This window comes from Cotesia glomerata, linkage group LG1 (genome assembly GCF_020080835.1).
Source record: "Cotesia glomerata isolate CgM1 linkage group LG1, MPM_Cglom_v2.3, whole genome shotgun sequence".
In the NCBI taxonomy this organism is placed as follows: Eukaryota; Metazoa; Arthropoda; class Insecta; order Hymenoptera; family Braconidae; genus Cotesia; species Cotesia glomerata.
The window spans coordinates 9,945,157-9,961,777 of record NC_058158.1 but is presented as its reverse complement, the minus strand read 5'-3'; the positions used below and the strand labels follow the sequence as shown (position 1 = coordinate 9,961,777).

General features: G+C 29.8%; 1 protein-coding gene across 3 annotated transcripts in view; it reads right to left on the bottom strand.

Moving 5' to 3' along the window:
- LOC123275143 (E3 ubiquitin-protein ligase TRIM9) overlaps positions 1 to 16,621 on the bottom strand; it is a 119,316-nt gene that overhangs the window by 99,463 nt on the left and 3,232 nt on the right. For all 3 annotated transcript variants that reach the window (XM_044743070.1, XM_044743069.1, XM_044743071.1), the window contains exon 2: positions 7,893 to 8,183. In XM_044743070.1, coding sequence (XP_044599005.1) covers positions 7,893 to 8,183 — 291 coding nt within the window. The remainder of the gene's footprint in view (positions 1 to 7,892; positions 8,184 to 16,621) is intronic.

The window sequence follows — 16,621 nt, the reverse complement described above, 5'->3', positions numbered from 1 at the left end:
AACTCATTGTCAGTACGGTATCGTAATGCATACACATACTCATTCCCAATTGTAATAACGCCTCTCAGTGGAGTCTCAATTCTTACGAGATTATATAACGTGATTACCATCGTTATGCCAACCAAAAGAACAAATAGACATCAAAGGATGTAATCGGTTTAGATTTAATTCAAAGACTCCGAGAGTTCTTACGTTTAATTAACGGAAAGATATTTTTTTCTTTTATCGAAATTATAAATTAATATCCGGTTTAAATATTAACCAAGCTCTTGTATGTTTCAATATTTTAAATAATGATTATGGATATTATGTTAAGTGTTATAAATTATGGTATCATAGCTAGCTTGGGGAAGAATTTCTAATAAGACTTTGAAAACTCTAGTCTACTTATAAGAAACTTATTATAAAAATTTGTGAGCAAGACAATATTAAGACAATTTATATCATACTAGCAACCTTACAGTCACTATGTGACTGCCATGACTAGTAAATTTAAAAAAAATTTTAATTTTGTTTTATTAAATGACTCTTGTTAAACTGCACTGTACTTTCTTAAATATTGGAGTTTTTAAAGATATAAGCTCATCCCGATGGTACACTCATCAAGAGCTTTCATTTGAGTACCCACATGCAATTTGATATATTTTTCATATATACATATATGAAATATATATAAATATATGAAAAATTGATGTGGGTACTTAAATGAAAGGTCTTGATGAGTGTAACATCGGGATGAGCTTATATCTTTAAAAATGTCAATAGTTCACAAAATACAAGGTCATTTGTTAATTATTGACGTTTTTAAAGATATAAGCTCATCCTCATGTTACACTCATTAAGACCTTTCATTTGAGTACCCACATGCATTTTTGATATATTTTTCATATATACATATATATAATATATATAAATATATAAAAAATTGATGTGGGTATTCAAATGAAAGGTCTTGATGAGTGTAACATCGGGATAAGCTTATATCGTTAAAAATGTCAATATTTAAGAAAGTACAGTGCATTTTACCATAATGAAGAAATAACCTTGTATCTTGTGAACTATTGACATTTTTAAAGATATAAGCTCATTCCGTTGTTGTACTCATCGAGACCTTTCATTTGAGTACCCACATGCATTTTGATGTATTTTTCATATATACATATATATAATATATATAAATATATGAAAAATTGATGTGGGTATTCAAATGAAAGTTCTTGGTGAGAGTAACATCAGGATGAGCTTATATCTTTAAAAATGTCAATAGTTCACAAGATACAAGGTCATTTCTTAATTATGTATCTAGAGATAGAGCATTTTTGAATGCAGCCTAAATCCTTATTATAATAAATTGACTATTGATGAGAATGAAATGAAACCTTGAAAAGGTACAAATTCAAGTCAAGACCTTTGTAATGACACTAAATTTCACTAAAAAAACCGATTTTATCATATGACTATTCTGGAAAAAAAATTTTTCTTATTCTCTTAATATAGATAAAAAAATTAATCAAAATTTATATCAATACTTCTCTGATAAAAAAATTTAACTATGAAAATTCTTTCCAAAATAAAAATATGTCACAAAATTTTATTTATTCTCTCGATTGTACAAATTATCTATAAAAAAATTCTGAATTTAAACATAATATTTTTTACTGATAAAATAAATAAATAAATATCAATATGGATGATAATGGATGTAATCTCATCAGGATGAGCACCAGACGCATTAATTATCCAAAGATTCCCAAGATTTGATCATTATCTACATCCATATACGGGATAATAATTTCGCGATAATTCCAGATTCTCGTTAGAGTAATTAACGTATACGAAACAGTTCCGTTGGTTGAATCCGCAGAGCCAACCACTGGCGTAACCAAAATGTGCATCAATAGAACAGCGGTAGCAGTTGCAGAAACCAAGCACTCGAGACTGATTTCGTTCATCGATCAATCACAAAATTGCCGCAGCTTGCACGCATTATCTCTATATACAGACACATAACACATGTTCATATACGGAACATATATATGTGTTGCCAAGCTTGTGGCAATTTATCAGTCTAATCATGGACGAAGTGATTCCCCAGTGCATCGACTATAGACGATGAGGGTGTGAGACGGAGAATGTGTTCGGTGTGTGTTGAAGTGGAGACTCAAACACGAACGAGGCTCCTGACATGAGAGTAGGGTAGAAGAACATGTCCCATATGCCAGGAAGTTACCAGGTGTTTCGTAGACCGTAGACCGTACACCAAATAAAATGAAATGCAAGGGCGAAGCCACCACTGTCGGACGCACCCACGCGACACGCGATATCGCGGCCAGCTGTCACCACCACCATCGACAACTAACTCTGTACATCTTGTTTTTGTTGTTTTATACTTTGTATTGATATAATTTATATATTATTGCGAACAATGAGCGGACAAGGATGATGAAATGCTTCAAGCTTTATTTTATAAAGAAGAGAGAGAGACAAAGAGAGGAACTAAACCAAAAGTTAAGGGTTATATGTCCAGCTCAATATACTGCGGAAGTGGCTGAAAGTTCCTGATAACTTGTAGATTCAGATCGTCCACCCTCGATTTATTACTGCTATACTTATAGTATATTTGTGATCCCCTGTAAGTATATATTTATATGTATATATCTTGTGTGAATGTAACTGGAGGTCCGGAGACATTGGAGATTTATGTACAAGGGTGTTTAAGTTTACTAGGGTGTCGAGTACCTCTCGTGATTCGTCTTTTCGACGATAATTATCTAATTTTGATAATAAACATTATTTACCCTTTGATGTTTTATTTATATGGCCTGAGGTTTGATATTACGTTTGCTTAAATAAATAAATAACAACTTTTAGAAAAAATTTTTGATTTATATGATTTATATTGTTAATATTCTGATTTATATTGCACGCCTCATAGCGCGAAGCGCGTGAGGCTGTGCTCTATACTCGACTCGTCAAGGTCAACCAATTTTGTGATCTTTAAATGTCTCTATCACAACCATATGTACACCGAAAAAACACTTAAATTAAACCATCTTTTACTTTCTAAAATCATTTCATCTTGCTATTTTGAAAAAAAAAAAAAAAAAAACCTTTTGAAAAAAATTTTACGTGGACGTCCGGATGTCACCCCATTTTGGATGTACCAACGATTACTCCCGAACAAATTGATATTTCAAAACCGGACCTTTTTTATTAGTTTAAGAATTCGATGAACTGGGTCCGTATTTCATATCATTGGCCTAGTTTATGTACTTTTTTTTTAAGAAGGGTTTACATTTTTTCTCTCTCTCGCCCTCTATTGGACAAACGAAAGTATCTCTGTCATACTTGTACAACAAATGGAATCTTAAAACGCATTTTATGCATAAATAAATGAAAATTTTCCAAAAAAGCGCTTCACTCTTCGATAAATAATTAAATTATCTATCGAAGAGTGAAGCGTTTTTTTTCGAAATTTTATCACATACATGAGAAAAACACGTTTGAAAATCAACTATAAACCGCTCTTAATTGAATTTTTATTAAAATTCACTACGATACAACCGTACAAAGACAAACGAAATTTTCTTATTTGTCACGTGAAAACTATGGCGCCACTTGATCAAGCTAGATTTTTTAGACTGCGTGCGCATGACAAGAAAAAAGGGCGCCGATATTTTAAAAAAAAATAAAAAATACTCTGTAAGAAATTACTTAATTATAATTTTTTTTTTTTTTTAATCAATTACACAATTAATTTTTTTCTTAAAAAATGAATGAGCGTTATGAAGCGTGCACTTTTGGATTTTCCAATCTTTTTTGAACTATTCTTTAAAATATTCATATTTTAATGTTGAATCTATTTCGTATTAAATAAGAGCTAGTGCCCGCTGTTATAAATTTTTCTTTTATTCCACTTGTTAAAATTACAATTATTAGATAAATTTTTCTGGCTGGTTCTTTTTTTTTTTCATTGCAAAACCATTGAATTTTTTAACATATAAATCCGCTAAAAAATATTATCCTTTAAAATCACGTGTAAAAAGTATCTTTCGCAAGAGTACGCGTAAATTTAAGCGTTAAAAATATAACATACGGAAAGAATCCACAAAAATACGTTCCGTAGAATTTTATACACCCGGATATATTTTTAATTAAACAACAATTTTTACTAAAACTCCAATAAAAAAAACACCATTTTTCATATTGAATGAATTACTTTGAGTAATAATTTATACTTTAATCTTCCTAGAAAAATTTTCCGCCCACATTTGCAGTAGCTGTGTAAATCTGCGATAAATATTCACGAACAATTTAAAATAAAATAAATAGACCGTGTAAAAAATTTCCGGTACTATATTTCACGTCGTGTTATTTGAATTTATTTATTTATTTTTCGGCAAATGAACCTAAAACATTTATTTCACACGCACTAGAGCTCCGCAATATTCATGTCCATTTAATTCGTAAAAATCATTATGTATACAGAAAAAAAATTTTCTTCAATTAAGTATATAATTTTGAAGAACTTAATATTTTTGATCTGAGTAGAAAAATTCTTGAACTAATAAATTTTTCTTGATTCAAAAATTTTTTGTCTCAATTCAAGACAATTAGCCTCTTCAAAATTATATTTTTGGTTCAAGAATTTTTCTCTTGAATCGTTAATTTTTTTTTTTTCAGTGTATACACGACCATTTTATTTATTTTATTTATTTAAATTACTTTGATGCCAAGGCATTGGCCAAGTGGCAAACATACACAATGGTGGTTTATTTAAAGTACTCATGAGAGGTTTAGTATTTAATTAACAAGTTTTATGTTAATTATTTGATAAGTAGCTTTTCTTCAAAATATTAACAAAAAATTGTTACTTTTACTGTAAATAAAAATCGAATCTTTTATAAATTAAAAATAAAGTTTGTTATTAATTGTTAGTTTATAAAATTCACTGTCAGCACGTATATCGAAGATAATAACACAAAACTGACGGATGGTTATTTACTCTTATTAAATCCATAACAAGATAAGAAAGTTGACAACTATTGACACACTCCTTAGGTTGCTCATTGCATTGTTAGGAGATTACTAACTACTACGCTAAGCAAAATAACTATTTTCTCAATTACATGCATTATAACTACAAAATGAGAGAACACAAAGCGTATAATCAACATCAACATCAGCTCTTAGCGTATAATCAAGATAATTAAGTAAAAAAGCTGTCGTGTAATTCTTAATATCTTGAAAAGTTATCGACTTATTAAAAAAAATAAATAAACATAAAGGTAATACCTTTTTTCTAATTAAAAAACTCTGTAAAAAAATGCAAATTGCTTTACTCTAAGAACTTGTCGACTAGCTTCGTTTACATGTTTTATGTACACAGCACCAAGTTGCGTGTTTCATGGCTCAACGAGTTCGTTCCATCGTGAAAGTATTAAGTACAAAGTGCGAGGGAGACGTTAATATAAACAACCGGGAGAATTGAGAAAGAGAATGAGGATGAAAGAAAAGGAAAAAAGATAAATAAAATTAAAAATAAGAGGGACCAAAAACCACGATAGCTACGGCCGTATTTTCGAAGATTGATTCGTTAAGCTTTGACACTATTAAAGTTTATCCGTTAAAATTTACTTTATATACCTTCACGTTCATTTATTTATCTAAATACATATATATCGTTATATACAGATATATTACCTGTAAAGGTGGAAAGGTAACTAGGTCGATGGTCTCTTGTTCTCTGTACCCAGTCAAATGTTTGTACATCGCCAAGATAAAATTTATTACGTCCCAACGCTCGTGAATCTGAGTCGCTATACTCTATATTAGTGTGTGTCGCTTTGTTTTTAATTTCACTAGATATATTTTCAGATATTTATAGCAGCAATATATTGTTGCTAATCACGTGTTATTTATATTTATTTGGTTGAGAAAATTTTAAAAGGAAAATTGAAAGGTAATTTAAAATTTTTTTAATTAGGAAAACAAATTATTTCTAGGTAAATTATTTACAAATGGGGTCAAACGTATTTTTGCCCATTTCTAGGTGAAAAATTAACATTTTTTTTTCTGCTTGTTTTTACGGCGCATTTATGATTAAAAATATCGAGCTAAAAAATTATATTATAAATAATGTTGATGGATTTAAAAATATAAATAATTATTAACAATGTATATATGTATCTATTGCATTTATTTATCTTAAAGAAATTATTTATGTTTATAAATATTGTAAATAGCAAAGCTAACAAACAATAAATATTATTATTATTGAAAGAAAAAAATAAAAATTTTGATAGCTTTTTTGCCTTCAAAAGTTGGAAAAAATTTTGGCTCTCATCTTTTTGGATAAAATTTCTATTTTATCTTTTTTTGATGTCTTTGATATATTTTTTTTTAAAAGTACATAAAAAAATGAAAAATTAAAAAAAAAAAAAAAAAAGTTGAATATCACAATTTTCTAAAAAATTTATAAATTTTTTTGAAAATTTGTAAAATTGATTAAAATTCTGATAATCAACTTTTTTTTTTTAATTCCCCATTTTTTTTATGTACACTGATAGAAGGATTTCTTAACATTTAAGAAGATTTTTTTGTATTTAAGAAACCATTTCTTAAACATCATTTCTTAGTATTTAAAAAATATTTCTTTGTATTTAAGAAATATTTCTTAAATACTAAGAAATATATATATTTTTTAAATACTACGAAATATTTTTTAAATACTAAAAAATGATGTTTAAGAAATGATTTCTTAAATACAAAGAAATCTTCTTAAATACTAAGAAATCCTTCTATCAGTCTATTTAAAAAAAATATATCAATAAAATCAAATAGAAATTTCGTTAAAAAAAATGAAAATTAAAATGGTTGACCCCACTTGTAAATATTTACCAAAAATAAATAGTAAAATGTTAAACTATAAATTCTATTTTCTGTATTTGTAAAATAACTCAAAGTTACACTTAAGTATAAACTAACTAGGCTATACAAGAGTACACGTAATTTGTAAGGTTTAAAATAACATGACCTCTTTGGATGGAGTTAAGAATTCTTTAGGGGCTTAATTTTTCCAATTAATCTCAATATAAATTTCGATTTAATTATAGCGATAGTGATTTAAAGTAATGGCTTTTTAGTTAATAAATAAAATAAAATAAAGCCAATCTCGCTAAATTTAAACCATTAGAATTAATTGGGCAAATATGTGTATAATTCAAAGAAATACTCGATAATAAATAGTATGTACATGTTAAATGTCTGGATGTGAATATTTAGTAGGCTGTCAATTTGCGTTGTATTTTTAAGCTCGATAAAGTCCGAGGATAAAACAATAAATTTTATCTAAACATTAAACTCATGTTTTATTGACATCTGCTCTTTTAACGTGATATCATTCCTATTAAATAAATAATATTCAAATGGTTCTTTAAAAAAATAGTTGAAACAATATTATGTAAAGTTTAAGCAGTATAGTATTGAAATGTAAATATTATGAATAAAATAAAATCATTACACCAAAAGGAGTGTGTATTTTTTTTCTTTTTGGTACAAAACTTGACCCAATTCTTAGAACTTTAAAAAGAGAGTCGTACAAACGTAAACGATTTGAATTTAAAACTAGCTTTGTAAGTTTTTTTTGTTTCTTTAAAATTTTTTATCTTATTTGGCCTTCAGAGACATTCAAATATTAGCTAGTTTATCCGACCTGCTTGCTGTGGAAAAAACGTAAGGTAAAAAATATTTTACAAAGGAAATAACGCTATTTTATATTTCGTGGTAGTTTTTAAAAGAGATTTATATTTACGAGTGGAGCAAGCGGAGTATAGTAGAAGTAAAAAGGTACGAGAGCAGAGATAGAAGAGAAAAGAAGATGTGTGACTCACCTTTTGGGCTTTACACGCTGCGGCGAGTGGTAGTACATCATGAGGATGAGCTGTATGACGATCCCGTAGGCATAGGGAACAAGCTGCAATCTTACAGAGAGCACAATAGAGGCTGACAGACTCTGTATTGTGATCGGCGCAAATTGGTGCCCCATCAGAACTCAAGCTGCGTGTGCCACCTTTATTACCAACACTGCTCTGCCAGCTGGCACGTGGTGGGCCTAAATTGTGGGCTGCTAGTGGTCCCCTTTTTGGGTGACACGACTCCCTGCATCCGTCACAATAAAGTACCTAAAAACATTTTAGATACACAAATTTATTTAGTAACATGATTTATATTTTTGGTCGTATTCTGTTACAGTTTCTTGATAGATTACTTTTTTAAATTGGCGAGTTTTTAGTAGATTTCATAGAAATCTAACTATTGCATTGGTCCTTATGACGGAACTTTTGAAAAATTTTGCTATATTTCGACTCAGCTCGTCAAGCGGATTCAGAAAATGCATATGGTTCAAAAGTTTATATATATATATATATATATACATATATATATATATATATATATATATATATATATATATATATATATATATATACTATATATATATAAGCGAAATACCACTCACTCATCACGAGATCTCCGAAACTATTCGCCCGATTGACTTGAAATTTAGCATAGTTACTCCATTCGTGATGTAGACGCTCACCTAAGAACGGATTTTACGCAATTCCTAGCCAAAATGAATTTTTTCGTCTACCATCACATATGCCCTCCCCTCCCTCCCTCTCATTCTTCCCTCCCCTCCGTGCCTTCTTCCCCTTCCCTATATCTCTCTCTCTTTTTTTTTTTTAGAAAATGTCATTTTGATTCGCCAATCTAAGAAACCTATCAAGTGGCACCCGTAAATTATCGAACTCAACCCCCCTACAACCACCCACGCTAATCAACCTTTGCCATGGTTACCATTGTCATGGTTATCGTTGCCATGGTTACCGTTGCTATGGTTACCGTTGCCGTGGTTACCGTTGCCATGGTTACCGTTACCATGGTTGCCGTTACCATGGTTACCGTTATCATGGTTACCGCAATTGCTATAATAACTGTCAAAATGATTGATTTTAAAATTTTATCGATTGACTGTTGGGACAGTAGGGAATTCATAATCATACGTTTTTAAGAAAGAATAGCTAAATCATTAATAACTGAAATAACTTATATGTATTGGAATAATCATGAAGGATGAACTCGATTATATCATAACACAGATAAATTAAACATAAATATTATCAAGTTGGATATTGTTAAATGATTATACTGATTTTAATGATTAAAAAATTAAAATGGTAAATTGTGTCTGATGCGTCTTCTCTAAAATTTTACAACGATATCGTTAAATTATTATAAAAAACGGTCGATTTAAGATAATCTATATATATATAAGCGAAATACCACTCACTCATCACGAGATCTCTGAAACTATTCGCCCGATTGACTTGAAATTTAGCATAGTTACTCCATTCGTGATGTGGGCAGCTCACTAAAGAACGGATTTTACGCAATTCCTAGCCAAAATGAATTTTTCGTCTACCATCACATATGCCCTCCCTCCCCTCCCTCTCATTCTTCTCCTCCCTCCGTGCCCTATAATCTTTCCCCTTCCCTATATCTCTCTCTTTTTTTGGGAGCGAAATATCATTTTGACCCTCTAATCTAAGAAACCATCAGTGGCACCCGTAAATTATCGAACTCAACCCCCCTACAACCACCCACGCTAATCAACCTTTGCCATGGTTACCATTGTCATGGTTATCGTTGCCATGGTTACCGTTGCTATGGTTACCGTTGCCGTGGTTACCGTTGCCATGGTTACCGTTACCATGGTTGCCGTTACCATGGTTACCGTTATCATGGTTACCGTTGCTATAATAACTGTCAAAATGATTGATTTTAAATTTTATCGATTGACTGTTGGGACAGTAGGAATTCATAATCATACGTTTTTTAAGAAAGAATAGCTAAATCATTAATAACTGAAATAACTTATATGTATTGAATAATCATGAAGGATGAACTCGATTATATCATAACACAGATAAATTAAACATAAATATTATCAAGTTGATATTGTTAAATGATTATACTGATTTTAATGATTAAAATTAAAATGGTAAATTGTCTGAGGCGTCTTCTCTAAAATTTTAAAACGAGATCGTTAAATTATTATAAAAAACGGTCGATTTAAGATAATTTCTAATAAAATGAGTAATAATAAATATATTTTTTAATACCACTTAATTTGTTATGAATTTATTAATAACTAGCTGATACCCGCCCGCTTCGATAGGAATACAATAAATTTTTATGGTGTAACCTAGATGAAAAATATAAACAAAATGGTTAATTTCAAAAAGATAATGAATATAAATTTTAAAATTAGAGAAAAGTGATTGTTTGTGATGACCGGTGTTAGCGAGTATTAAATATATGAGAAAAGTATTTTATTATTAACATTTTTTAAAATTAAAAAAAAATTATTGACATTTTTAAAATTAAATAATACTATGAAGCGGAAAAGAATAGGAGTTACGGATAATTATTACGTGAATCGTTCCAACATTCACGTAACAGAATATAGTGGAGGAGGAAGAGATTGAGAAAGAAATAGGAAGGACCTTCTTAATAAGAGTTTACAGAATATGCGAGAAAAAATTCAGATAGCTCGGACAGGGATTCGAACCCAGAACCTTCCGGTGACATGTCGGCTACTCTACCATTTGACCTATCGGTCTAGACTAAATGTTTAGGATAACATTATTATAATGGGAACGCATCTCACTACACAGTACGTCATGGGTGATGCGGAAATCTGTCTAATGACAGATTTACTGACTAACTGACCCATTGATTGATTGATTGATTATTAATAATAAAATACTTTTCTCCTTATATATTTAATACTCGCTAACACCGGTTATCATAAACAATCACTTTTCTCTAATTCAAAATTTATATTAATTATCTTTTTGAAATTAATCATTTTGTTTATATTTTCATCTAGGTTACAACATAAAATTTTATTGTATGCCCAGCGAAGCGGTGGTATCAGCTTATTATATATATATATACGATATAATCGGCATTGTCTCTTCTCTAACTTCCGTAATTCTATACGGATCTCAATAAAACGTAACATACTTATTCTTAGGACAATTTCCGAGGTTAAGTTCTAAGATGAGCCAAATCTGTCGATTAGTTTAGAAATGAGAGCAATTCAAAAATTTTCAAAAATCGCAAAAAATTTTCACTTTTACCTTATTTCCGTGCAATAACAATGGGACGCGACATCCTATCGGATTTCTGTAAATTGCATTTGAAAGCTTATTTAATAAGCTTCAATTTGTGTACTTATTTATTTCTCCAAATTAAATAGTTTAGGAATAATAGCAATTCAAAAATTTTCAAAAATCCCAAAAATTTTCACTTTCATCGTATTTTCCTGCAATTACAATTGAACGCGATATCTTATCAAAATTCTATAAATGGCATCTGAAAGCTTATTAAATAAGCTTTAATTTGTGTACCTTATTATCATTCTAGGCCAAAAATCACCTGATTTCTCAGACAGATTTAATGAAATTTTACTTTTGCATTCGTTTTGACGTCTTTGTTGTTTAATCAAACAGAAATTTATTTTTTTTTTTTCGTATGCAACCCTAGTAGTATTTTTATTATTCACCATGAAATCTACTTCCATTTCGGCTGCCGAATGGCCTTTTTTAATTTTAGGTTTGTAAATATTAGATAAATAAAAAGGGGCTGGGTATTTGTTACTTGTTTTTGAATTATTGAAAAATCAATACATCACCCTCGTAAAAAAAAATTCTAGCGTTTAATGAGAGTATGTTTTAAGTATTTTTAGTCATGATTTTGTTTTTCCGTTTTTATTTAAAGGTAAATGACCTTTACATTATTGAATTTTTTAGTAGATTTCATAGAAATCTAAATATTGCATTGGTCCTTATGACGTAACTTAAAAAATTTTGCTATAGGGTAAAAGTACCGTTTTTGGCCAGTTAACATTTGAATTTATTTATAAAAAATTCTTTATTTATTTATTAGTAATATATTCCAAGGCACAAGCCAAATGGCAAGGTATTTTAACACAATATCATTTGTGATGACTGTATTATAAAATACTAGCTGATACCCACCCGCTTCGCTGGGCATACAATAAAATTTTATGTTGTAACCTAGATGAAAAATATAAACAAAATGATTAATTTCAAAAAGATAATTAATATAAATTTTGAATTAGAGAAAAGTGATTGTTTATGATAACCGGTGTTAGCGAGTATTAAATATATGAGAAAAGTATTTTATTATTAATAATCAATCAATCAATGGGTCAGTTAGTCAGTAAATCTGTCATTAGACAGATTTCCGCATCACCCATGACGTACTGTGTAGTGAGATGCGTTCCCATTATAATAATGTTATCCTAAACATTTAGTCTAGACCGGATAGGTCAAATGGTAGAGTAGCCGACATGTCACCGGAAGGTTCTGGGTTCGAATCCCTGTCCGAGCTATCTGAATTTTTCTCGCATATTCTGTAAACTCTTATTAAGAAGGTCCTTCCTATTTCTTTCTCAATCTCTTCCTCCTCCAATTATTCTGTTACGTGAATGTTGGAACGATTCACGTAATAATTATCCGTAACTCCTATTCTTTTCCGCTTCATAGTATTATTTAATTTTAAAAAATGTCAATAATTTTTTTAATTTTAAAAAATGTTAATAATAAAATACTTTTCTCATATATTTAATACTCGCTAACACCGGTCATCACAAACAATCACTTTTCTCTAATTCAAAATTTATATTCATTATCTTTTGAAATTAACCATTTTGTTTATATTTTTCATCTAGGTTACACCATAAAAATTTATTGTATTCCTATCGAAGCGGGCGGGTATCAGCTAGTTATTAATAAATTCATAACAAATTAAGTGGTATTAAAAATATATTTATTATTACTCATTTTATTAGAAATTATCTTAAATCGACCGTTTTTATAATAATTTAACGATATCGTTGTAAAATTTTTAGAGACAACGCATCAGACACAATTTACCATTTTAATTTTAATCATTAAAATCAGTATAATCATTTAACAATATCAACTTGATAATATTTATGTTTAATTTATCTGTGTTATGATATAATCGAGTTCATCCTTCATGATTATTCCAATACATATAAGTTATTTCAGTTATTAATGATTTAGCTATTCTTTCTTAAAAAACGTATGATTATGAATTCCTACTGTCCCAACAGTCAATCGATAAAATTTAAAATCAATCATTTTGACAGTTATTATAGCAACGGTAACCATGATAACGGTAACCATGGTAACGGCAACCATGGTAACGGTAACCATGGCAACGGTAACCACGGCAACGGTAACCATAGCAACGGTAACCATGGCAACGATAACCATGACAATGGTAACCATGGCAAAGGTTGATTAGCGTGGGTGGTTGTAGGGGGGGTGAGGTCGATAATTTACTGGTGCCAGTGATGGTGGCTTAGATTAGAGGGGGAGAATGATATTTCGCTCCCAAAAAGAGATATAGGGAAGGGGAAAGATTATAGGGCACGGGAGGGGAGGAGAAGAATGAGAGGGAGGGAGGGGAGGGCATATGTGATGGTAGACGAAAAATTCATTTTGGCTAGGAATTGCGTAAAATCCGTTCTTAGTGAGCGTCTACATCACGAATGGAGTAACTATGCTAAATTTCAAGTCAATCGGGCGAATAGTTTCGGAGATCTCGTGATGAGTGAGTGGTATTTCGCTTATATATATATAGATTATCTTAAATCGACCGTTTTTTATAATAATTTAACGATATCGTTGTAAAATTTTAGAGAAGACGCATCAGACACAATTTACCATTTTAATTTTAATCATTAAAATCAGTATAATCATTTAACAATATCAACTTGATAATATTTATGTTTAATTTATCTGTGTTATGATATAATCGAGTTCATCCTTCATGATTATTCCAATACATATAAGTTATTTCAGTTATTAATGATTTAGCTATTCTTTCTTCAAAAACGTATGATTATGAATTCCTACTGTCCCAACAGTCAATCGATAAAATTTAAAATCAATCATTTTGACAGTTATTATAGCAACGGTAACCATGATAACGGTAACCATGGTAACGGCAACCATGGTAACGGTAACCATGGCAACGGTAACCACGGCAACGGTAACCATAGCAACGGTAACCATGGCAACGATAACCATGACAATGGTAACCATGGCAAAGGTTGATTAGCGTGGGTGGTTGTAGGGGGTTGAGTTTTATAATTTATGGGTGCCACTTGATAGGTTTCTTAGATTGGCGAATCAAAATGACATTTTCTAAAAAAAAAAAAGAGAGAGAGATATAGGGAAGGGGGAAGAAGGCACGGGAGGGGAGGGGAAGAATGAGAGGGAGGGGAGGGGAGGGCATATGTGATGGTAGACGAAAAATTCATTTTGGCTAGGAATTGCGTAAAATCCGTTCTTAGTGAGCGTCTACATCACGAATGGAGTAACTATGCTAAATTTCAAGTCAATCGGGCGAATAGTTTCGGAGATCTCGTGATGAGTGAGTGGTATTTCGCTTATATATATATAGATAAATAGTATAATATAATAACAATAATACAAAGATTCAATATAAATTTTTACAAGTTATAACATCATAGAATGGTATAGATTTAAGATGTAAAATTAGTTTAAGATTAATTTAAGATTTAAGTAATACAATTTTAAACATAATTATTAATTTTACAATTTTTAGAAGTCAGTAGAGATTAGATAATCATACTTATAATATGGTTATAAATTATAATATTATAACCATATATTTGTTTAATTTTGAAAAATTTATATTAAAACAAATTGAGTTTATAATGGTTTATTAATATAAATTCATTTCTATCATTTATTTGAACAATAAATGGCTATAAACAGTACAGTGACCACAAACGGTACTTCTACCCTATTCCGACTTAATTCGACGACCTGAGGTAGAAAATACATATGGTTTAAAAGTTTATATATATTTATATGTATATCAGATACAAAGCGGGTTGTCACGACAATAGCGTCGCCAATTTACAACTGATCATTACCAAACTCAACATACTTATTCTGCAGATAAATACCGAAGTCAAGTTCGAAGATGAGCTTAATCAGTCAAGTAATTTAGAAATTCCAGAATTTCAAAGTTTTCAAAATCATAAAAATTCATATTTCTTCACTTTCTTACTCGAATAACTTTGGAATGGGATAACTTATTGAATATCTGTAAATTTCATCTGAAAGCTCTTTAAATAAGCTTCATTTTGAGTCATATCATATGTGTAGTCCCAAAATTATGTTGTATTCTGCTATGCCAATTATAAAATTTTGATTTTATTTTTTTCATTAGAAAATTTTTATTTATTTTTTTTTTTTATTTATTTATTTATTTATTATTACCAGGATACAAAATTAGTATATACATACAAAATATGCACCTATAGAGGTGTTATAAAAAACACCTGTACATAGACCTGGAGAAACAAAAACTTATCAATAAAAAGACTATTGTAATAATTACAATAAAAATCATACGTTAAAATTCAATTGTAATTTTGATTGATAAGTAATAAAATTAAATCTACTTCCATTTAAGCTTCCGAATGGTCTTTTTTAGTCATAATTTTGTTTTTCCGTTTTCATTTAAAGGTAAATGACCTTTACATTATCGAATTTTTTTTAATTTATACCAAAAAATCATAAAAAAATATCATTAAATTTTATATAAACCCAAATGATTCATTTTTTTAATTAAATGACATTCAAATTATTAAATAATAATTTTCACTCCAATTTTCGTCAATTCACCGTACGCTTTATTAATTTTGTACATCAAAATTAATTTAATATTAAATTTCATCAAAAATGAATTCAATTTTAAAAATGTTCCCCGTAATTCATTTTACAGATTTTACCTCTTTATTATTAAAGCCATTTTATTAATTTTAAATAAAAAATTCATTTACTCTCTCAATAAAAGTTTATTAAAAGCTTTAATCTGAATGAACACGAGAATATTTGTATACTTGACAAAAAAAAAGTAACAAAGTTATTTTTTACCAGAGAAATTTACCCAGACAAAAGCTTTGATTGAACTCAAACTGGAATGAATTAATATTTTCCTTGTGTATACTCATTACTCAATACCTTTGTACATACGCAATCGGAGCGTACATAGAGCCCGAGTAATATCAGCAGCACAAAGACAAAGTTTGAATCGCTCTAAAATGAGCAGAAACGTTAACGAGTTGTAAAATTAACAGACAAAAAAAAAGGCAAACAAACATTAAATGTATAAAATGTGAATGTAAACAGTAAATTGACCGGTCGTTATCGTCCTTCTCTATCGCTTTAAAAGTTTCTCCTAACTAAAGGATCAGAGATCAGAGCCCTTGACTATCCAACGAGCCAACTAGCCGACTAACCATCCAGACAGCCAATCCTTTAGCGTAGGGCAATTAAATAGAAAGCTAATTAAATTAAGCCATGGATATCAGAGATGCTGTACGAGTAGACTTTGAGTACTGAGAACTCTTGGTTTTGTTCGGTCCTCCATGCCGGACTAATTTAATAAGATGATTAGGCAA